The 24,739-nt window shown below is 44.9% G+C and overlaps 1 protein-coding gene across 3 annotated transcripts in view; it reads left to right on the forward strand.

The window, feature by feature from the left end:
- TBCEL (tubulin folding cofactor E like) overlaps positions 1 to 24,739 on the forward strand; it is a 262,263-nt gene that overhangs the window by 181,210 nt on the left and 56,314 nt on the right. For 2 of the 3 annotated variants that reach the window (XM_085645968.1, XM_085645969.1), the window contains exon 2: positions 20,610 to 20,751. In XM_085645968.1, the coding sequence (XP_085502094.1) occupies positions 20,610 to 20,751 (142 nt within the window). Of the gene's footprint in view, positions 1 to 8,834; positions 9,054 to 20,609; positions 20,752 to 24,739 lie in introns of those variants that run through there. The other variant, XM_085645967.1, reaches the window with a different exon arrangement.

The following is a 24,739-nucleotide window of genomic DNA, read 5'->3' on the forward strand; positions in this document are numbered from 1 at the left end:
TGTAATTTTAAATCACCCTTCCTGAATCCTAAAAACCCCTTTCTACACATGAACACGATCCAGCCCTGAACTGTGAAACCTGCTTACTGTTTACCCTACCGATCTCTGAAACCTAAAGGTCCCTTACAATCCCTTAGTGATGGCATTCCCTGAATCCACATTCTGCTTAGGCTACCCTTCCCCGAACCTTACAAACCCTTTACTACCCCTTAATTAGACCCATCCCTGAACCTCAAATATCCTTACTACCCATTAATATTATCCTTCATGATCCCTAAAAGCCCCAACTACACCTTACAGCTATACTTTTATAAGCCCTAAAAAACGATACTACCCCTTAACATTACCCTTCGCTAAGCCTTAAAACCATTTACTACCCATTAATGTTTCCCCAAAATCCCCTTCCCTTAACCATGACTTACACCTATCCATCCCTGAAACCTAAAAACCCTTACTAACCCTTACTGCTACACTAACCTGAACTTTCCAAATACATACTACCCTTACATTACCTATCCCTGAACCCTAATTACCCTTGGTACGACTTAACAGTACTCTCCATTGATCCCTAAAAATCTCCTACTGCCTATTGATGCTACTCTTCCCTGAGCCCTACAAACCGCTTAACTTTACCCATACCTGAACCCTTCAGAATTTTAACTTCCACTTAACACTACATATCCCTGCACCCTAGAAAACCATAATGATCATATAAAGCAACACTTTCTGAAACCCTAAAAATCCCTTCCATCTCCTTAACAATACCCATCCCTAACTCTTAAAAACAACCTTACTACCCTTTAACGCTACCCTTCCATGAGCCCTAAAAAACATAACCACCTCTAAATGCTACTATTTCCTGAACACTAAAAACTCCTTTCTTCCCTTAACGCTACCTCTCCTCAAACTCTATAGAATATTTTTTTTTTAACTCCCTATCCTTTAACATTCCACTTCCATGCATTTGAAAGTTACTACTCCTTAACTCCTCAATTGCTGAACCCTAAAAGCTTTTTACTACCCCTTAATGTTACCCTTCCCTAAACCCTGAAAATCTTGTTCTCATGCTAAATGCTACCCTTCCCTGAACCCTAAAGCCCCTTAATATCCCTTTACAATAACCTGCCCTGAACCCTAGAATCCAATTAATGCTATCCTTTCCTGAACCCTGAACATTCCTTACTAACATGTAATGCTACCCTTCCTTGAACTATAAACACCCTTTAATACCGTTCCCTGAACCCTGAAAGTACCGTAACATCCTTTACTGATAAGTTTTGCTGAATCCTACAAGCTCCTTATTACTCCTGAATGCTCACTCAGGGACTCCGCATGCTAAAAACAGTGAGAGTCTGAGGATAATTGTAGGAAATAAGGTTATTGGTTGAGGAGGGAGTGAAACCCTACTCGAGCAACAACCACAATTCCTGCCGGTGTTAAACACAGGTAATCCCCAAATTATCCTGCGCTTAACCCTCTGGTAGCTAGGCACAAATGCAGAAAGCTTTAACTTAAACACAATGCATAAAATACTTATGCAGCACTTCAAACAGTAATAAAGTGAAAACACAACTCAAGAAAAACCCCACACTAATTTAGAAACGTAGAGTAAACTTTAATAAATTGAGATCAAAACGGCAAAAATCTATTAAGTAGAACCGTAGATATGCAATTTTGAAGATTTAAGTGAAAATAGTGCCTAAAAGCACAAAGTGCCTACTTTGGATATCTGGGCATGCCGGATCGGTACAAAGTCACAAGTTTAGGCCAACAGCGATGGAGCACGGGCCGGATACATGGACCATGTTATGTGTTCTGAACAAACTACTTTACATTCTGGTTTGCAAAGCGTTGCTAGATCCCACATCGAGAATGTGTCGCGCAGCTGCAGTTCTTAAGACGCTGCCGGGCTACGATGCAGAGTACTGTTTTGTCATCTAGGATGCTGTCGAAGAGGGGCTTGTGATAGAAGGCCTGCGTTGAGGTTGCGTCACGGCGGATCTGAGAAAGCTGTGGTTCTGAGATGTGAGGTCCTGAATCGGGATGCCTTGCGCTGTGTCGGTTCTGCTCACAGGACCACAGCTAGGCTGGCAAAGCACCTTCAGGCCCACTTCCAGCGGTTGAAGACTGGGTTGCACGTTCCACCTCTTGGGGTAGGGGAGTAGGACTAACAGTAGACAGAGCCCAGGTGATTGATTTGAGGTGGTTAGAGCCTTTTCTCTCCCTGAGGCTCTGATCCAGAGGCCAGCCACCTAGCCCTTGTAGTCACTCTGGTGGGTCTGGGTTCAGTCCTTTCTACTCGGGGAGCAGGGCAGCAGAGTATCGCTTATTAAATATAATAAGATAACCCACTTATCCTATGAGCGAGGTAGGCCTTACAGTAGAGAAAAATGAATGTAAGAGTTTTACACAGATAGTTGGACATGTACTTTTAAGTTTTACATGGCCCTGCAAAGTACACTGCACCCTGCTCTCTGGACTGTTTAGGGCCTACCCTAAGGGTGACTTTTTTGTATTGAAAAGTAAGGTTTAAGCCTGGCTAAAGGTTTATTTTGCCAGGTCTAAATGTCAGTTTAAACTTCACTCAAAGGCTGCAATGGCAGGCCTGAGACCTGCTTAAAGGGCTACTCAAGTGGGTGGAACAATGGGTGCTGCAGATCCAGTAGTAGCATTTAATTTATCGGCCCTGGGCACATGCAATACAACTTCACTAGATACTTACCAGTAAACTAAATGTGCCAATTGGGTGTAAGCTAATTTTACTATGTTTAAACTAGAGACCACATTCACTTTAGCACTGGTTCGCAGTGGTAAAGTGTGCAGGGTCCTAAAGCCGGCAAAAACAGGATGACAGAAGACAAAAAGTTGGGGGGAATACCATGCCAAGGATGTTGGGTCTAACGGTGAACTACTGGGAAGAATTAGGAATCAAATTACTGATTACCCCAGTAATTTGTCATTTCTAAAGTGACCTTCAGGGTTTCACGTATGATCCTTGTTACTTCTGTCACCACTACTTCCCTCCAGTTGTCAAGGCCCCTGCTATTGTGAACTCTGTGGTGGAGTTGCTTGGATGTTGTCATAATGCCGTTAGTGGCATTGGGCAACACAGAAAAGCTTACCTCCTTAAAAGGTTTTTAAGGGAATCTGTTTCAGGACTATATTCTGCTGTTTATGTAGAGGGAGATATGTTACATTGCCGTTTGAGAGAATAGAACATTGCCTTACTAATGAAGTAATTTAAGAATGTCATATGTTAACTGATTTACCACAATTCAGTAATGCTGTTACCATAACCAGTTATCATCACATGACTGGAAATTTAGTGGTAAAGTGCAATCTTTCTTTTGTACTTTTTCCACAATTATTAGTGTAAAATTAACCCCAGCTTTATGCTTTTGCCAGTGGAGGACAGTACTTTGAGCAGGAAGGGGGATGGTGTGCCACACAAGCACACATACACGCTCACTCACACCCATGTAGTCACACACACATACATACATACGCACGCAGGTCAGCCAGTGAGAGGTGGCGGCAGGCCCTACCTTGTCTTGGAGTGGGATGGGGTCAGGGAGAGTTTCTGACCTCGCCCCACTCTGTGATGAGATGTCATTGATAAACACTCGCCCTGGGCAGTTCAGGACTTACAACTGAAGCGCCCAGGTCCGAGGCTTTGTCAAGCTTCCCTTTCGTCACGAGGAGGGCCTTAAGGCACTTTTGTCATGCTGAGGTGGTCATGCTCACAGGTCTGTCAAATCCTCAGCCTGGCAAAATTCAGCCCAGGCAGCCAGGCGCCTGCGCATTTACCACAAGTACAGCACCTGGCTGCCTGCCCTGAACAAGAAGAGTGTCTGCTAGGCTGGCCTTTGCTCAGCCTGTCTGACACTCTTCTTCTGGGGGGGTCTGACTGCAGCTGGTTTGTGCTGTAGTTCCTTTTAGACATGGAATGCAGTCTTTTTTTCTTAACCCAAAAACAGTGTTGAATGCACTGAAAGGCACTTTCCACACATTTCCCCAGATTTTTCACCATTCCCCTTAAATTCTAAGTGGCCCAGAAAGTAGTGTGTTTGTTAATGTCAAAATACACCATATATTGGTGCATGAGTCGTTAATTTTTTTTGTTGTAATAATGTCCTATTTAGATATAGTAAACTAACTAACTTTTTAGGTCGGACTAGACAGCACAGCTGTCTAGAAGACATTAGCAATTTTTTTTTTAAATCAGCATTGAGGGGCTTTGACTTGGCTCCAATAAGAGGAGTTTTACTCTTTCACCTGCTGCTATCTGCTGGTGGTATATAATTTTGCCTTCCAGGAGGTGCTTCCATTAAATTTGTCGAAAGTATTATTCTAAAATGGAAAAATAAACCCAACTTTGCTGTTTATCGCATTGAGTTATTTTTCTCATGTATGCATTGTACATAGAAAGCAATATGTTTGGCTACTTTTTCCCAGCACTGACAGAGCCAGTAGAACAGGCTTTAATGTGGTAAACATTTGTGAATGTCTGTGTGTACATTGTTGGTACAGTATAAGCCAGACCTATTGGCTTTGCCATTGTTTGTTCGTAAACTGGTTGAGTTGGCACTTTTGCATAGTGCTAGGGAGACTGCAGGGGTGGGATATTGACAAACTTTGTGAAATTGGACTTTTTCTATCCATGTGCTTTTTGGTACAGTTTGTTTGGACGCCAGTCCTTGGGATGGCGAGAATGTGCTGTTCTGCACTGTAGCAGCCATGTTTGTTTTTCTCTGTGTGTTTATCTCTTTGGTTTTCTGTTACTGACTGCAGTAAAGATTTAAGTTCTTGGCTGTGCTAGATGTTTCGGTCAGGCCAGCAGAAATTTCCTGCTGTCTGCATGGTGATGTCGGCCCAGTGGTTGCTTCATCATCTTATCACAGCCAGAGGCCTGGTAGTGCCCTGCTATTCTTAGGCACACGCAGGTCAATGCGTCTTTATTATTCAGGTCCCACATGATCTTTGTCTCAATTTTTATGTTGCCGCCTCCTGCCTCAGGGAAGCTGGTCTTGTTTACCTCCGTTATAGCAGAGGCCCGCACCCATAGCGGGCTATAGGGGACAGCGGGGCAAACGGCGCCAAATACCCGGGCACAGTTGTCCCCAGGAGATACCACAACAAAGGGCAGGAAATATACTCCTCATCCCCTAAGACCAACGGAGAGGGGTGTGGGAGAAAAAGAGATCCAAAAGGGGAAAGAGTGGTGCAAACCCGCTGGCCAATGGGAGGGAGGGTGGGTACTGGGTTTGAAATGTGCCACAGGGCATCAAGGCTCTATTAAAAGGTGAAAGGCCTGTAACCAGGCATTGTTCATCCTGGGACGGAGCCTTGGGATCAACAGAAGAAGAGGAGGATTGCGCTGACTCACCGGGAGTAGCGGCACTTGATTGCGGGAGACTGCACACTCCTATCCTAGCTGGGTTCTTCCGTCTGCCGGAAAGTCATCGTCTGCCCTAGTGGAGCATTCCTGGTGGCAGCCAGACTTGAGTCGCTGGCGGCAGATATCTGGATCCGCCGCCCGTGCCATTGCTAGGGTAATTGACCTGGTGTGCCAGCTTGCTTCCCCGTCCCAATAGGGCTAGCCCATTGCCCGTAGTGGACCGCTGCTGGATGCCACGACGCGAGTGTGGGAACACGGACATTGTGGGTGTTTGCCGGTGGCCTCCCCGCGTGGCTCTAACCGGATTAGGAGAGTGATCCATGAAGGCAGTGCTGCGGGGGTCTTGTGGCAGCTGTGTAAGGCTCATAGGAGAGCCTTAACAGCAGACTACTGTCATGACTGCGCCTGCAGCATGTTCCTTCACAGTGTGGCATGCACCATGTTGTGCATGCCACACCGTGCAGGAACGGGGATGCAATTTCAGGGGGGCACAACATGTACCACCCCTCATTCACCCCCAGGCCCACATCAGGCCGGGAGCCCTGTTAGCCCCCCTTTCCTGCATGTCCACCACCTTTTTCATGGCAGGCTCACCGCCATGAAAAGGGCAGTGGATATGAAGGTTATACGTATTGAGGCCTGTTGCAGACCACCGGCGCAGCGGGACCCTTGATCCCGGCGGAGATGACGGTCTTGTGGCGGCCTGACCGCTACACTCCAAATACGGCAGGCGGACCCACGAGGGTGGTGACGGTCAGACCGACATACTCCGAATAAGGCACTAAGGCTGCTAGCTAATCATTATGACAATAAGGCAGAGGCACAGTTATTATGTGAAGGTTTCAAAAGAGGTGTCAGAATTCCAGTGATGGGGCAAATCAAGACCGGTGAATCAAAGAACATGTGCTCTGCTTTACCCAGAAATAGTGCGCAAGAATATATTGAAAGAAAAAAAGTTGGGCAGGATAGAAGGTCTTTTAGATGTTGGGAGGCCAGCTGGTCTGGTGGTCTCCCCACTGGGAGTGGTGCTCAAGAAGGAGCTGGGGCAGTACAGGCTCATTCACCTCTTGTCATTTCCAGAGGGAGAGTCATTTAGGATCAACCGTGAGGACTGCACAGTAGGAAATGCGTCAGTATAAGATGCTTGACTTGGTAGGGGCAGCCGGGTGGAGGGCTTTAATGGTGAAAGCAGTCATAGAATCTGCCTTTCGGCTCCTGCCAGTCAACCCTGACTGCTACCACCTCCGGGGTTTTGAGTTTGATGGGGAGCTGTACTTTAACAAGGTGCTGGCCATAGGATTCTCTGTACGTTGTGCATAATTTGAAAAATTCAGTACCTTCCTAGAATGGACACTGCATGAAAGACACCCAGAGGGAGGCAAGCTTCACTACCTGGATGACTTCCTGTTTGTGGGCAAACGGGGGGGTGGAGAGTGCAGGGTCCTACTTGACGTATTTCAACAACTAGCATCAGAGTTAGACACACCACTGGCCTCAGACAAAACAGTGGGGCCAGCCACCAAAATAATTTTTCGGGGGATTGAGCTGGACTCCAAGAAGGGCACCTCGCGAATTCCTTTAGATAAGGTCCAAGATATGAAATACCATATCATGGCATTAATAGTGAGGAAAATGGCGAGCTGCAGGAACTGATTGGTAAACTGAACTTTGCAGCAAGGGTTATCCCAGTGGGGAGGGTATTTGTAAGAAGGCTGACCCAATTAACAAAAGGACCGTGAAAGAAACACCACCATGTCAGATTGGGCTCAGGGGCAAAACGGGATTTGAAAGCCTGGCTATCCTTCCTTTTAACAGAGTACTCGTATGGAGAGAAGGATGGATCTCCGACAGGGAGCTAGTCCTGCACACAGACGCAGCAGTCAGCTTAGGGCTTAGGCATTGGAGCTGCACTAGAGGAGAAGTGGTGCGCACAGCGATGCCCCCCAGCTAGGCAGCTGCAGGGATAACTAAGAACGTTTCATTTCTAGAATTGTTCCCAATCGTTGCGCTGACAATTTGAAAAGCAAGGCTAACCAACATCAAGCTGACACTATGGTCAGAAAACCAAGCTGCATTTCACGACATCAGTACAGGGGCGGGAAGATGCCCATTCATTCTGAGGCTGCTCAAAATACCGGTCAGGCTATAGCTGACAAGCAACCTGATGGTGAGGGCGAGACGCGTCCAGGGGATAAGTAATGCTAAAGCGGATGCACTCTCTATTGCAGATGGGGAAATTCAGAGAGCTAGATCCCACAGCAGAGAGTGTCATGACTCCCTTCCCGGAAGAATTGTGGTTCAAAACCAGATCCTGGACACAGGCCCACTTGTCAGTGATAGCCCATTTTGCCAGGCTCGCCACCAGAGAGGATCCCACCGGAACTGCTTACCTCAAAGCAGCAATGAAAGGTTGAGGGGGTGAAGGAGGACAAGAGGAGTTCAGCATGCTGACACGCCTGCTAGGGGTTTTTTCCGGAAATGTTTACAGATGCAGAGGAACGCACCCATAGGAGACTAGAGGGGCTAGGCGGGAAATGGCTCTAAAGGCCTGGGAACTGTGATCCCCAGGAGGGGACCCAACAGAGGGCAGGATATTACACCATGGCCCCCTAAGCCCAACGGAGACGGGTGGGGGAGGGGGGTGAGAACCAAAGGGGGAAAGAGTGGTGCGAAACCCACCAGCCAGTGGGGGGAGTGGGAGGGCATGAGGGGTTTGAAATGTGCCCACGGGTCAACAAGGCACTATTAAAAGGTGAAGTGCCCATACCCAGGCATTGATCGTGCTGGAACTGCACAACTGGGCTATTCATCGCATTCAGTTATTTGTTTCATATATGCATTCTACATAGAAATCAATGTTTGCTACTTTTTGCAGGCACTGGCAGAGCCACTAGAACAGGCTTTAATGTGGTAAACATTTGTGCATGCAAACAGCGTTTGTGAATGCCTGTGTGTACATTGTTGGTACAGCATAAACCAGACCTATTGTCTTTGCCATTACTTGTTCTTAAACTGGTCGAGTCGGCATTATCGCATCGTGCTAGAGAGACTGCAAGGGTGGAATATTGACAAACTGTGTGGAATGGGGGGTTTCCTATCCATGTGTTTTTGGTACAGTTTGCTTGGACCCCAGCCCCTGAGATGGCGAGAATGTTCTGTTCTGTTCCTGCTGTAGCAGACGCGTTTGTTTTTCTCTGCGTGTTTATTTGTTTGGTTTTCTGTTACTGACTGGAGTAACCATTCGAGTACTTATTGGCAGTGCTTGATGTCTTAGCCAGGCCAGCAGGAATTTCCTGCTGTCGGCATGGCGATGTCAGCCCAGCGGTGGCGTCAACGTCGGTTTATCGCAGCCAGAGGCTTGGAAGCGCGCGGCTATTCTTAGGCACGCGCAGGCAGCGCATCGCTGTGTTTGAGGGCCCTCGGGTCGGTTTCTACATTTTCGTGGCTCCGCCTCCTGCCTCGGAGAGGCGGAGTCTCTTTGTTTACATCGGTTATTGTTGTGGGTTGGTCGTTTGCAGGCGGTTTTCCTTGAGCTTTGCTCTCTTGTGGCTGGCACGCAGGCGGCTATTCGTCTCTTGAACCCGGGGCTGAGCTGACAATGGTGCTGTTTTGGAACCAGGTGGAATATACCTGTCGGTCGCTGAAGGCTGATCAGGTAGGCCCCGCTGCGGCTTGTGTTTTAAATGCCCTTGATACAGACTGTTATTCGTCGCATCTGCGTTCAGTCCATGTAAAAGGGGGGATAATAAGGGAAGCAAGGGCATGAAGAGGTTTGCCGAAGATCACACTGTGGTCAGGTGGGGATGCCGGGATAAGAATACAATACCCCCGTGGTTTCACAGCTGAACTGCAGCTATCTTTCCGCTGAAAAAACTTAGTTTCCTGCTATGTAAGACTCAAACAAATGTGTTCATCTCTATGATCGCCAAAGTTACTTACGCGTATTATTTGGCTTTGAGTGTTTAAGGGGTTTCAGCTGCCTTGACTGTTAAACGGGGTTCGAAGGAACTGATAGAATACGAACATTTCAGTCAATTTGTCGATTTCATGCCGGGGCACTGAGCAGAAAAGTAAGTTGTTTACAAGCGGTGCAGGCACTGCTGCTGTGAGCACAGCTTTTCTAGGACACGAAATGGCAGGTGGAAATATGGTACATTTACTTTATTGGTAAAGCATCGGGTTCAATACGCCAGATTTAAAGTTTCCTTGTGCATCTACGGTTTGATTGAGGCCCTCCTTAACGTTGTTGTGCTTTATGGGCATTCTTGTTGACGGTGGGAGGTTTCCCTGCCTACTGTGACGGCAGTCCTGGGGGCGGGACGGAGGGCGGGGACTGCATCTCCCCGTGTTCGGTGATATGCAACATGAGACGTAACAACATAGACCGCCCCCTCCCCTGGCTGATAATAACATTTAAGAAGGGCCCCCTGTCTTGTGTTGGCGAACACCAGTCTGCCTCGTTGTGTCCTTACAAATATTCGATTTTTCAGTTTAAAAGTTTGCATACACTTTTGTAAGATGATAGATTTTGTATACTATAAAAACATTACCATGTCTTACAAATCAAGTGCCTGATGTGTTATGCAACCAATCTATTTTTATCCTATGCTCTGTGTCTTGAAGTTGCTGCGTTCTGTGTATCTCATGTCTTTTGAAGCCTGTATTTTGTTGAATGTTGTGTGTTTCACTAACCATTTAAGAGTGCGATCCGTTCGTATCTGTCTGTCTAGACCCGTTTGTTGTCTATAGAAGCTTCTACCTTTTGTGTTTTTAGACTGGCATCTTTTATCGCGGCTGAGGCATGTGTTATGTTTTCTCCCCCCTAATAAGTATTGAAGCCTTTGGGGACTCCAACTACAGAACCGTGTGATTTTAGACACTGTACCTCTCTGTATGTTTAGACACTGTACCCATAGAAAGCAGTTTTGTGTTTTTAGACTGTCTGTTTGTCTTCAGTTCCTTCCCTCATGTCTCCCGATGCGCATCAGCAGATTGTCCTATTTTCCCAGATTGTGATCTGTGTCCTCAGAAACCCCTTTGTATCTTGCTGTCGGGTCTCGTGCAGCTGTGCAGAGGACCACCTCCGCTAGAGACACCTGCAGAGAGGCTGGCTACGGGTTGGTCTTCCACTCTTGGTAACGTGCAAGTTAACGAGGCTGCGGGCATCACCTCTCGGGGGTCAGTTACACACTTATGTTAATTTGTGCTCCGCGAGACGGCGAAGCGTGATACAGTATTTTTACCCGCATCCACCAGACAACGAAGCTTGATTCCCACAGGGGATATGAGTCTGACATAACCAGTTGTAAATATTTGCCATTTTTTGATGTTAAGTCAAACCTAACTCGTTCAGGGATGGCGGGCGCACATTAGTGTGTCTGTTATGTTAATTGCTGCCGATCCTTTGTCTCACTCTTAATGGGGACAATGCAGAAAGGGAGGTCTTTTACAGTCTGCTTGTCTTTAGGGGCTGCTGGGGGTGGGTAGTGTCTCGTTGTCATTCCGTAGGCTCATCCACTCCCTGCACAGTTCCGCAGAATGATTAGCCTGTTTGATGGGCTGTTAATGATTTTACTTCGGCTCTCGGTGCTTTTGCTCGGTGTTTGCCTGCGGCGGTGCCTACATCTTGCATGCAGTCCGAAAATATGTGGCCTAGCGGTGCTGTTTACTAAGATGGCTACTGCACAGCTGATATCATTTCATACACAATGATCTGTCGTGTTCGCGTTTTGGAGTAGTGCAGCGTTCACTGACTAGTCACTTTTTTTTGTCCCTTGCACTTATCGCTGGCCTCTGGCTCCGACTTCTTGTTTGGTGTTGTGACAGCAGACGTTGCTGTACTTCAAAAACATGCATGGTAAGGGCTATTGTAATCCAATAATGCACCCGAGGGCAGGCGGCCTACTTTCTCCCGAGATGAGCTCGAACTGAAGCGTTGCAGCCCCGGGTGATGAGATTGGAGGTAGCCTGTTTTTGGCGGTCTGCGAGGAGGCAAAGGTTTACTGGTGTATTTGGCATTCCTACACACTTTCTCTTGGCATTCGTTGCCATAGCAGCTCGAGTGCAAGCATTTCCAAACGGTAATTCAGCACGTTCTGCGTGTGGCCTTTGGGAAGCATTTTAACAGGCACAGTTTAAAGTACACAATTTATTTTTTTGCCCTCAATAATCCTCATGTTTCTCTTCCAAAACGTTTCCTCACTATCCTGTTTTTATTGTATGCCACTTAAGCAAAGTTTCTTTTACCACCCTTACTGTTTTAGTGAGTTAATTTTCTTGCTCACAAAAAAGTAAGATTCCCGTTGCTTGCGTATTTGTGCCATCATTTTGGATCTAATGCAGGCTTCTCCAACGAGTAGCTCGTGAGCTACTGGTAGCGCTCCTGTTAGGCTGCTAACTTTAAGTATCTTGCATATAGTGGCCACTAATTCAATCTCGTCGCAAGTGGTCACTATTAAAGCATGGAGTGATTTTCTTTAACATAAGTAGCTCTTACTACAGAAAAGGTAGGAGATCTCTACAGAATTACGTCTTTGCAAGTCTGATTTCGGCAGGGTGTTTTTATGAGGATTTGTCTTCTGGGGGAGAAGATTGCTCATTGTGCATTGAATATCTTCCATTGGAATCCTTTTTTTTTTTTTTGCAACAGATAAAGATAAAAGCGCAGGAAAATGTTTCAGGAACGTACTGTTTTCAAGCAGAAATCCCAGAGTGAACAATTTTATTCATTCTCGGAGTGCGCCAAAAGCCTTCATGAAAGACTCAAAAAATATTCTCCATTTAATGCACTTCTAGTTTAAGCCTACGAAAGAGGTACACATTTAAGGGGCATGCTGTGGAAGGCATGCCACCATAAAGTCTAATGTTAACCGGAAGTAATTTGTACTTATTGAACTGTAATTGCATTTATTTTGTGCTTACTACTGCTTTTGAGGCGTTGAAGCACTTTTCAGTGGGTAGCATACTCCTCCGGGAATACAGGGTCCGTGGTTAGTCCATTGTTTAATTTGTTCATTAAGTTTTCCACTTGCAGTCTTTTGATGAAACTGATTTCCATTGTTAGCCCAGGTTTCTTCTTTTTGAAGTAATAGGAGATAATCTTGTGCTCTAAAAATTATCCTGGTCATGCGTTAAATCTAAGGTCCTTTGGCATTGAAATTCTTTTGTTTTGTATTGGTTAAGTTAGAAATTAAAAGATAAGGTAGGGCTGTTAATTAAGTGATTACATTAGAGAAATTGAAAACATGTAGCTGGTTGAAGATTTGTGCTTTTGTACATATGATTGTTAAATACACAGATGGATTAGAAGGAAATTCTGAGTTTGTTCTGGTGGTAAGCTGCAAATTGGCCCGAAAGAAGAAGCAATGCAATGTAGCAAACAGTGATGAAGAAGAGTAGGGCAAGTGAGGAAAGGTTGTTACCGAAAGAACCTGCGAAGAGGGAAGTCATGCTCATTTTCATGCATAGTCTTAACGTGTCCATTGTCCTGACATGCGTGAGGTGCTGTATGTTCTGTCATCTTGGGCCGTAGGTTTGCCCTTCATTATTGTTGAGTTACATTCTTTGATATAAACTGTAATCCAGTTATATGCACATTTCTAGTTTTCATACTTGGCGCCCTCACAATGTACAAAATAATGTCATACATTTTGTCCAGTTGAGTAGTGTGTCCGCAAGTGGAGTGTTCAAGGCGTGGAGTGGCTTTGTGGCTTGTATAGACAGTTCTGTTCGAACAAGGCTTCTTCAGGCACGACATTTGTTCGGTGATCGTTCTGTGTAGTGTTGATTTTAGGCCTGCAGAAAGCTATGTTGTATGCCCAGTATAGGAGATCAGTTATTGTAAATAACTCAACATATCTGTATTTTATTTTCTAGATTGAGAATAGTGTTATTTAGTTTTTTAACTCAATGAACTTAAGTTCAGATATCCTCTCATCAGTCCCTTGTTTCAGAAGTCTATTAGGATCCCGTAAATGAACTCTACAGTTCAACCCGGTTTTCCGCTTGCGTCGTACCCACCTGAAAGTGCCTGCAGGTTGATGTTCAGCGCGCTATAAAACATTAACAATACACAATAATAACTAATTCCTTTAATGTTCTCCAGTTTAAATAACTGTGCTATTTAGAGACAGGTAAAAGGCTAACACCTGTTTTTAATCTGAGCTAGAGGTTGCACAGCTTCATTGCTGAGCTAGAAGGTGTTGGGTTTACAGGGTGTACATGCTGTCCTTTTCGTCGGGCAGAGAAGCAAGATATTATATTTGCATGCTTTTTCAGGAGTTCTTCAGAGGTATGCTTACCACCATCTGATGAGATGTAGTAACAAGAAGATGGACAGTCATCCTTAAGTTAACTAATTCACAGGGTAGTTGGAGCTGTCCCTGTTATTTGCTGACACACATGTGCCTGTTAGGTTAACGCCACTTGATTTTACCAAGAGGCGGGAAGACTGGTAGTTTACAGGAGTACTAAACAGCTGGATGGGTAAACGCTGCTGGGCACCTCTAAACTGATCACTGCCTTTCCTCTGTTACACAGACATACAGAGCTTTCCCCCAGCTGCATCTGGTATGTTATATGTTTTTTATATGTCAAACACAATGGATGGTAGCTGTTCCTAAAGGGGGAGAACTCTTCAACCAATTGTAGTTGAGCGGTAGTGTTGTCGTAATCTTCAAAAGTGAGACCTGTGGAATCTAGGTGAAGGTGGGGGAATTCCTCCTTTTGGAATTAGTGCCCTCACACACCCTTGCGGGGGTCGTGCTTCATCATCGGGCTGGATCCTCGTGGGGGTTGGCGTTGCTGTCCCCCACAGGCCCCGCAAGAGGGCTGTTTATCGGAGATCTTTTGTAGGAGGTGCTGCAGTTGTGCATGCAGGTGTGTGAGCCTAGTGAAAAGGTGTGTGTGAAGATAAAATTACCTAACCGATACCCAAGACAATTTTATTCAAGGTAAGGCTAAAAAAGCTTGGGAAATTCATTCTTGGGAGCACCGGTGCTGGACCTTTTTTCTCTCTTTAATTGCTCCCTGTTCCTCCCCCTCTACATTGTGTTACATATGTTTTTTATATACCAGATGTGCTCCAATCACTTGGCTCCTTAGTACCGTGTGTGGTTTGTGCCCTTCGATTATTCCTCTGCTGTGGGTATGTATCTGACCGAATATTGCTGCGTCTACACAAGTTCTAATGTCACTCCTGAGCCTCTCCAATCCTGTCTCATCGCGGCCTGACGTTCGAGAGAGAGAGAGCGATAAAGAGAGAGAGCGATAAAGAGAGAGAGAGATAAGGAGAGAGAGAGAGAGAGATTTTATTTCCTTTCTTTTTTCACGGCGAGAATATTGGTCATGCAATGAGTTGCATCCTGTTGGTCACTTAGGTCCTGATTTAGATCTCGGCGGACAAGTTACTCCGTCACAACAGTCCGCCAAAGTATAAATCCCATTTTATTCTATGGGATTTATATTTTTCGGGCAGGATATCCGTCACCGTAGTTTGAGAAAGAGAGTGTGTGGGCTTACCAAGAACATGCGGGGTTTCCAGATCGCTCATTGTTTACCATTTCTTTGGGTATTACTGTTGCTGCCATTTGCCACCCTATTATTCAGTGGCTTGCCTTCTCCATCTTATGGCTGCCCTTCCTTTGGAGCATTTTCACTTTACTGGTGTCCTTCCACTGCTCACTTTCAGGGTACTAATTTTTCTTTTGCCTTAAGTGCTCCATGAGAGTGCATGTGTTTTCCAGCTGTCTCCCTAGTATGCCTCCTACCCCCTCAATTTTCCATGTAGCTCTCCGTCATCTGTGTGTTTTTCCCTTACAGCTCTGTGATGCACTCATCCTGATGTGCTTCACTCCTAAGTTCCATATTGTTTTTTCAACCATTTGCTTTTCTCACCCTCTACACTTAATAGAGTGCTGTCTCTCTCGCCTGTATACTTTTCTCTATCCCTGTCACATGCCTTATGTGTTGCCTCCCCTACCATCACCCTCAATAGTGTCCTAACCCACCCGTCCACTAGTCTGCACCCTTTGTTTTTTTCCTGCCCCCATGTTCTGACCCTCTGTTTCTTCCGCCCCATCTGTTGCTCCCACCCATCTATGTTACTTTTTAATGTTTTTTTTCCTTTTTATTTACCGATCCAACTCGGATTAATAACCGTAAAGAAAAACAAAAGCACCCACATCACTTTGTAGAGCCTCGCATGCGCTGTACGGCAACCAGCAAAATGGCATGGGTGGCCGTGTTCTAGGGTTTCTTTTTATTTTTTATCCATGCTGCACAGCTTTAAGGATGTTGTACTGCACAGCATCACTAAAAGCAAATAGACACAAAGGTGAGGCCTGTTGGATTTGCCAATGATTGTTTTTTTTTAGTTTCCTTACCTTTTATTCTAGTTACGTCAGTAAAGTTCATCGTATTGGGTAAACAACCCATCAAAAGCAGGGGTGTCTTTGGTTCGGACCTGTGGCTCCTAGTATTTTTGTGACTAACACTTTTCCTGCAGGTCTTGGGCAGAATTAAAGAACGTCACAATTCATGATCCCGTTTCCCATTGTTTCCCTGTCCTATTCTAATGGCTGCGCGTTGTATGAACCGTGTATGGCTGCGCAGCTGTCGCAATCGTCCCTGTTTTGGATTTCACAGATGGTGTATGTGCACGGCCCATACAACAGTTATCAACACCAAGTAAGAGATCCTTGGAGCTTTGTGCAGGTTAAACAGGTTGACTGTGCCAGCTGTGGGTGTCACAGCCATCGCTCTAGTTACAGGTTATCCACAATGGCGATTTAGACATCTGCACTCTTTGCAATTACACACGAATTTCTGTTTGACACTGCAGGGTTGTATCTCCCGTTACACACCGGAGCTTGCTTAGTGATCTGGCTTTGCACTGGGTCCGCTATGCTTCAAGCCTGGTCATGCCTGCCTTCAAACTAATTTATCCAGATTGTGCAGGCTAAGGATTAAGACAACATGCCTATCCCCATTTTACAAAAATATTACAGGCTCTCGACTTGGATAGCGGAGCTATCCCTCAGGTTACCAAGCTAAAACAGGCTCCGGATTCATATCATGAATCTCTCCCCAGTTTACAGAACTATTAATATGTGCATGTTTAGATAGCACAGATATGCATCACTTTACACGACTGTTACAGATGCAGGGTTTAGACAGCAGGTCTTTCCCTCCTTTCAGAAGTATTACAGGCTTAACAAGTAGCACAATTCCTCATTTTAAACAAATTGGTAGGCAACATTTTGACAGTGGACTGTCTCCACTTTACACACACCTTACCAGCTCAGGGTTTAGAAAGCAAGGATACCCCTCAGTTTGCAAAGACGCTGTAGCCTTAGGCTTTAGATAACTGGGCTTCCACTTCCCTTGCATAGATTTGACTATTTTACGGTTACTGTACCAATTCATATAGATAACAGCAGGATCCAGTCTGACTAGCTCACAGTTTTACAGCCTGTATCCTCAGCCTAGTTGACCCGTCTCCCATCTGATGCTGGTCTGAAAGTACTCAAGACCCTCCAGAAACACGATATAAAATTATGCAGCAGAAACCGTCCTGCGTGATCATCATCTGTGCCCTAGAGAGTATCATATTTGAAAAGAAACAAGGGAACCCAAACAAAGGTAATCAAGGACCTTGGGTAATAGTAATTTACAAGAAACAGTGGTCCTTAGAACATTCAGGATACAAATGGAATAAATATAGTCCAGAATCGATACTATATTGGGGGATGTCCAGCCGGACAATCCGTTTTAATTCTTCAATGAAACATTCACATATAGGACATCATACTGATTGTGGGACACAGTCCTGTATCCTTCAGAGAGACATGACATGACATAAAAACAAATACAAACAAGTGAACAAAAGGGCATTTCAGGCAAGACGGAAAGAGCTTGTTTACATTATCCAATGTTAAAAGCTTTTTTACAACAACAAATGCACTTTATTACACAATGGATTAATGTGCACGTTGTTAACTTAGGTCGACGACGTTTCGATCCTGTCGTAAAATACTAGGATCATCATCAGGACATGAATGTGTGCTGGCCTGATCATAAGAAATTGCCTGTGAAAGTAAAGAACAAAGGGTTGATATAGAGAGAGGGTAAAGATTTGCAAGAGATTTGCGCAATTTAAGTTAGCATGCTAATATGTGAGCATGTGTATGGTGATGGAACAGGAAACAAAAGAAAAATGCTAGAGGAAACCAACGCTGGAATAGTGATCTAAAGAATTGATTTAGCAAGTGCTTCCAGGTGGAAAAAATTGGTGGCGGAGCAGCGAAAGTCTGTAAATGGACAAGTGCTCAGAATACACGGCTTAGGGATCGTGTGGTTACCTGAGATAGGCAGAAGGAGCAAGCATTAATTGTGCTTACGATAGGCTACATGCTAGCACGATACTAGTGATGGCGGAGGTACCTTGCGCGAAGTATGTGGATACTAATGGCGATGTGGCTGAAAAGATGTTTAAAATATGCCGGTGCCTATCAATCTCACAATCGTAGATAAGTGAAGCGAGGTGAACGGGTATAAAGCATTTAACGCGATAAATACAAGGGAGCGAAAGAAATAGTGATGGCAGGTGATTGATGTTCTACGCTGTGACTGTGAGGGCTACAAAAAAGTAATGCGTTGAGACACAAGAAGGAGCGCTCACTCTATACACGCGAACAGAATAGTGTCCGGAGAAGGGACGGTCCGGGAGGGCCGTAGGCCGGTGTTAACAGCTACGCTCGAGCAATTATGCGAGAGCGTGTGGTATCCTAGGAATCGCAAGGAAATATTGTCGTGAATAGAAGAGAACTAAGGGGAGTGGGTAAGGGTGAAGGGAATGAAGGGCGGGTTTTTTACCTGTGCGAGGACTAACCGAGGATCGGGTCTGGGGAGTTGGAAATCCAACGTAAGCGCGGTGTTTGATTTACAGGCAGGGTGGCAATGCACTATAAGGGGAGAGTAAAAAGATTGAACGGACAATGCCAACAATCGAGGCGGTCAGGGTGAGGGAATTTCAAAAGCGGGAAAGGCGCTTACCTCAATGCTGCCAGGTCCTCTAGTATACCAATTCCGAGTGACAAGGAGGAAGGAAAGTGCACAGGTTTTCATAACGTGAGCATGGGCGGTAGGCAGAAGCGTGGGACCGGGGCGCCATGTTGGAACGGGCAAAATTAAAATTAAGGCGAGACTGGATTGTGCTCGGTGTGATAGAGAGAGACAGAAGCACAACGGGTTGAGAACAATAAAGAGAGGAAGATAAGATAGTGGTCAGTGTAAAATAAACAATATATAAGCTGAACAACAATTATAAAGGCAATTTAAAAGGCATGTCAAAATCAAAAGCGCAAGAGTTTCAACAAATGAAAAAGGAGCAGCAAGTGTGGTGAGGTAAAAATGAGGAAAACAATTACAATTCTAATGCCGCATCAGCAACATATCCGTTTTAGGTATTACCACGATGTTCATAGTGAAAAACGTTGTGAGAAGTACAAGAGAAATTACTGTTGCGTTTATCAGCAAGTACTTTGCATAGTAGCGAGGAGAAATAACCACACTATTCAGAACAAGGGAGAAAACAACAAGTTGTTGGGTGCAAGAGGTGGTTAGATGAGATTGGTCCAGTCTTCAATACGATTCAGACCCTCCTTGATGCTATTGGTCCGGATAATCATTTTCAATTCCTCCTTGTTCAGGATTTTGGTGATGTCCCCACCTCTGGGTGGTCGCTTGATTGTTTTGATGACTGTCCATTTAAATTCATCTTCTTTGTGGCCCATTTCCAGAAAATGTTCAACTAGGGGCGCATTAGGAGTTTTGCAACGTACTCTACTCCTGTGCTGGCCAATGCGCAGTTTGACCTTTTGAGTTGTCTGGCCGATGTAGATTTTGTTGCAAGGACATGATATTAAATAAATGACATTGCTAGTATTGCAGTTGGAAAAAGAGTTCAGCTTAATAGATGCATTATTAAAAACATTTTTTTTCCTTCAATGGTTGTACTACATACATTGCATTTACCACATTTTGCATGTCCGATTAGGGGCTCAAGACCCCAATGTACATCCAGGGTTGACATTGGTCGGGGAGAGGGAAGCGCAGCTCTTACAAGATGGTCCTTAAGATTGCGGCTTTTTCGGAAGGCAAATAAAGGACGTTCAAGTGAGAGGCTCCCTGCATTGACCATTGGCCAGTGTTGCAAAATAGATTTACGAATAGGGTTAGAGACAGGGGAAAAGGTGGTGATACACACAATTCGATTGGTATTAGTTTTCATTCTAGGGGATAAGAGGACTTCCCTCGGGCAATACCAAGCCTGTTTTTGTGCGATTCTGGACTATATTTATTCCATTTGTATCCTGAATGTTCTAAGGACCACTGTTTCTAGAGGGTATCACGTTTGGTAGTGTGAGTGTGCCTGTCATCAGTCACCCCAGGTATCATTGAGATCACAAATAAAGCACCCAGTGAAAGCAATACCACACTCTTAACTAGAGGAAAGTCCCACATGCCAGTATGCCTCTCACAACCTAGTACACAACCTCTCTGTCTGACTCGTAGGCCATTCGCTCATCAAATATCACAACCCTGTTAGAAGGGGCCATATATACTTCTCACTCCCCTCTGGGTTGTATATCCCACAGTTTGGCTGATCTTGAACTGCAGGGGTGTGCTTCAGGTTACCTGGTTATTTCCATGGCCAAGCGTTATATAGCACAGCAATCCATGCAAATGTTAGCTGCCCTTGGTTAGCATCTTAGTCATCTGCCCTATCCACTCTCTAGCCCCCGCCCCCCCCCCCCCTCCCCTCCCTCATTAATTTGTGAGTCTGTGTAATGGCTTATCTGGCAGTGATGATGGAGTTATTTCACTTTAGTACCTTCCAAAGCGCCTCGTAGTTTGGAGAGTTTCCTTTGGCACTTGCTCAGAAATGAGCGCTTGGACTGTCAAAGAGTTCTAGTGTGTCTTGTGTCGCCGAGACTGCAGGTAAGATCTGACGATCACAGCCGACTGCCAGCGTGGTAAGGCCACAGGCCCAGGTATTAAGTTGCCTTTGTTTTCGATCTCGTTTGAAGTCTAAAGCCAGGCCAGCTGGGAAGCTGAGGCCCGCCGGTGTGGGCTGCTCACAGCATAATGACAGCTGGCTCGGTGAACGCATCCTTTGACTACTTCTGACTTTTCCCGTTGTTGTTTGCAGGACGGGGAGATGGATCCATCTACCGGAAGGAGTTTCATGCAGGTCTTGTGTGAGAAGTACAGCCCGGAGAACTTCCCGTACCGCAGGGGCCCTGGCGTCGGAGTGGTGGTAACGGCAGGGCCACAGGGCTCCCCCATGAAAGGTAAGTGGACCGTCAGTCCAAAAGCTGTGAACAGAGCCACTTGTGATGCTGCTACAATCCTGTATATTCGCAATTTCAGGAGGCTGATTAAATAGTGAATAGAAAGTATGGTTCGCAAAGCAAGCCGCTACTTCAGGCAGCTAAAGCAAACCACAATGGGGGTAGGGGCTGGAGGCAAGGGGGTCGAATTCTCACCCCAGTCCTTGACGAACCCTCTCTCCCAGGGTGGCATCAGTTAAACTGGAGATTCACTCTCTGTATTTCATATGAGACTGTAATTCCCTACATTTAATATTTTGTGATGAAGTTCTACAACAATGGACGCCCAAGCCTGCATCCTTTTCCCATACTTTTTTATTAGCTGCTTCCCCTGGAGCACAATCTTATAAGAGGTACTATACTCCAGCTAATCACAAACCGGTTCTGACTTAAGGCTCACTGATATAGATAGCTCCTGCACACAGCGGCCAGCTAAGAGTTAAACAGATAATGCCCTATTTTTAATCATATGGGAGCATCCCTCAATCTCATCGTGTCCCCCTCTCTTCGCTTTGCATAAACTTGTTTTGTTGCACTGTTTCCCAGGACTCACCGATAATTCTGACTTTTCATTAACACCTTGGTAAGAACAGGAAACTTGTGACCTTAAGTACTGATTTTTGGAGGTTCTGCCTTCGAATCTTGCTTGTCCAGTTGTTCATCTTTCTTAGTAAGTGCAGCGTACTTCCATATCTATCTTAAAGTTCAATGGTTGCAGTAATCCCCTCTGTGCTTCTTGCTGCTTCATTTAACTGTTTTAGGGCCGTGTCTCCTCCACATTCTTTACATTAATTTTTATCACGTGCAGCTTACGCTTTCACTACTCTAACCACGAAGAGTTTTTGCTCTCTTTGTATATCTGAACTTCACTAAAGGTGAGAAGCGGATATATCTTACCTGCCGTCCTCATGTTGATAGCACGAACTAAAAAGAAAGTTCCACTAAAAGACTGAAGTTTTCTCCCTGGATCTAAGAAGAGCGTGATAGATTTTGCATGTTTGCTATGCTAATTTTGAGCATTGTACTTCTGCTTTAATAATCAGAAATGTATGTAGATAGTGGTCTCTTGAACATCTCAAATTCCAACATCCAGGGTTTTAAAAATAAAGGTACCATGCCCAGCCATAACATAGGGTCCCATGGTGTATGTGTGTGTCTATGCGGACCCACTGTCACAAGGGTCCGCATAGCATCTCCCATCCTTTCGTCTGCAGTGGTTCCCCATTCAGGCCAGCACTGCATTTAAGGAAATATATTTGGTAGACAATTCCCTTCGAGGAATGTCACTTGAGCAGCTAATCTACTGTCTGAGAGGACCCTTTCCTGCCAGAGCATTATACACCATGAACTCTGTATCTTAAACGTGCTGTGCCCTTGAGAGCCAGGGCTGTGGCTGCTCATTTTCAGTTCTTGCCCTCTCCCTATGAAGCGCTCTACCTCTGGATCTTCGGGGGACCCCTTTAATGTACTCCTGTTCAGAAAAAAATAAAACCTTGCTCATGTAATCGTTTCATGTAGCAGTACCTTTCATCTTCTGTATATTAGGCATACCTTTGTTGTTTTGCCTAGTGATATTACTTACACCAGTGCTTAATTTGAGCCGGTGGTTGTAGGTGGGGCCCACCGGCATTAAGTTTTGGGGACCAGCGCTTATTTTTCATCAACACACTTTGGCCCAGAGCAAACGAGGGAAACGCAAGCGAGAAAGAAGGAGCAAGAGAAGAAAACAAAAAAGCGTGACTAAGGGAGAATGCAGGAACCTGCAAGAGTGCAATAAAGTATGCCATTGCCAACGAGTGTCTGGTGGTGAATTTGAGGCATGCGGTGGAATCAAGACTACGCATCCTTGGTAATCAGCACACAGACCTTCGAGAGCTTTGCCCATGGGCTTCAGAGCTAACTTCGTGCCCCGCCACGTATACTTTTACAAGTTAATCTCTTGGTGTCCCCGTTAGCTGTGTCAGTGTAGCAACTCACCTTTTGGAGCAGATGAAACATACAGATTTCCTGTGGATCTCTTATACCTTACATAGAAAAGATACTTGTTAGGAAAAGACATAATCTGCAAGTGACTAGCAGGCTAGATTTCTGGGTCTCCGTCACTTTTACCTGATCACTCAAGACGTCTGGACTAGTGCTATTAGAGACGTTTTAAAAAGCCAATCTGAAACGGGGCGCCTGCAAATGATTAGAAGCAAACACAGCACTTATTGTGGGGAACAGAGAGAGCAACGAATATACATTTATGATGAATGCTAACATATTATTTGTATTTCTTCTTCCTACAAAGCTTTTGCTACTAATTACTAGCAGCTAAAACGTTTGCCATTGTCATAGTTGAAATGCAGCAGTAGATGGATACCTGATGCCAGAGCAGGGCTGCCCTCCGCTAACACCGCTCACGGTCTGTGGCAAGATGTCTTAAGCCAGTTGTCCTTCGAGCGAGGGTGGGGATAAATGCACTCTGTATCTTACATGTAGCATAGTGTGTGGGATCTTTTTCAAAGTATCCTTGTGATTCTGAAGCATATGCAAAACTGAGCTACGTCCAAATAAAACATTACTTCACGTGGTGTGTGCATTACATATCTGCGAGCTTTATTGCACACAATGCGGCGATCTAAGACCCAAACTTAACAGGGAGGGAACCGTGAACTATCGGAAATATTTCACGGAATCCTGTTGGAAAAACAGGCTTCAGCATGTTGATGTTAGCCTCCTTAGCATTCCGCAGAGCTTTGTTGTTGTCAGGGCTGCTACGATTATGCAACAAGGTATCTAATTTATGCTGCACATTCTTTGGCAGTATTTTCATCATTTTGAGCTAGAAACACATTTTGGTGAAATCTGCAACTTATTTGGCAAATTATGTAGCAAATGATGCAGCCATAGAATTGCATAGACCCACTGGCCCTCGCCAGTGTCCATTTTCCTCTTGTAAGGTAAACAAAACCGGCATTCCAATGAGTGCCTTTTGTTGGGTGAACTTTGAAGAAACAGCTTTTTCAAGTAAAATTCCCAATGTAAATATGATAAAATATAACCATAAAGTCTTTGCCTTTGATTCCTGCAGAACGCCTCGATGCAAATATTCAACTATATTATGCAATTACCTGATGTATGTATATGTGTGTGTGTATGTATATATATATATATATATAAGGGAGAGAGAGAGAATATATATATGCATGCATTGATGATGATCCTTTTATTGTTATTTTTATTTTTTATTTTACTGGTCTATGTGTGCTATACAGTAAACGTAGTTGCAGACTAAAGGCCATACAGTAAAGATTATACAGTGCACAATCTTGTGTATACATGCAACTCCTTCCTGGTGGCACAGGACTCTTAAGACGAACAGGTGCAGTGCAGATCATTGTTGACATAACCGATACTCTACCTACCAGAAGTTCTGGCATACCCAACTTTAAATGTTACTACCTGCATACTCTACTAGAAAGAAAGCCACACTCCTCATACCCAGATGTTCTGTGATACCTATTGGAGTTGTGATTGGATAACTTTTGTGATTGGAGAACTTTTTACTGTACACTAAGTTGGTGGAACGACTGCCTTTCGTTGCAGCACCCACATTCACCACACCCAGTGCTTAATTTGTAAACAAAGTGCCCGGGCGTTCCTCAGGAGGCCTCTGCAGCTTCCACCACCCATTGCCCCGGCAGCCATGTCAATGACTGTACCACTACAACTACTAACCATCAGACGCCTACAAATGTGACAGTTCAGACTATTCCATGCCCACAAAGCTATGAGAATGGCTTGGGCGGCAGGTATTAGGCCTTTTATATGTTTATTTAATTAATAAACAAACTGTTGTGTGCTTTTTTTTTTTCTTTTCATTTTATTAACATAGCTCATAGAACCATACATTGTCGGGCAGCAACAAAAAACCTTGACAGGGAATAGCATTGTGGTGAATAAGTTA

Source organism: Triturus cristatus, chromosome 3_1 (assembly GCF_964204655.1).
Source record: "Triturus cristatus chromosome 3_1, aTriCri1.1, whole genome shotgun sequence".
NCBI lineage: Eukaryota > Metazoa > Chordata > Amphibia > Caudata > Salamandridae > Triturus > Triturus cristatus.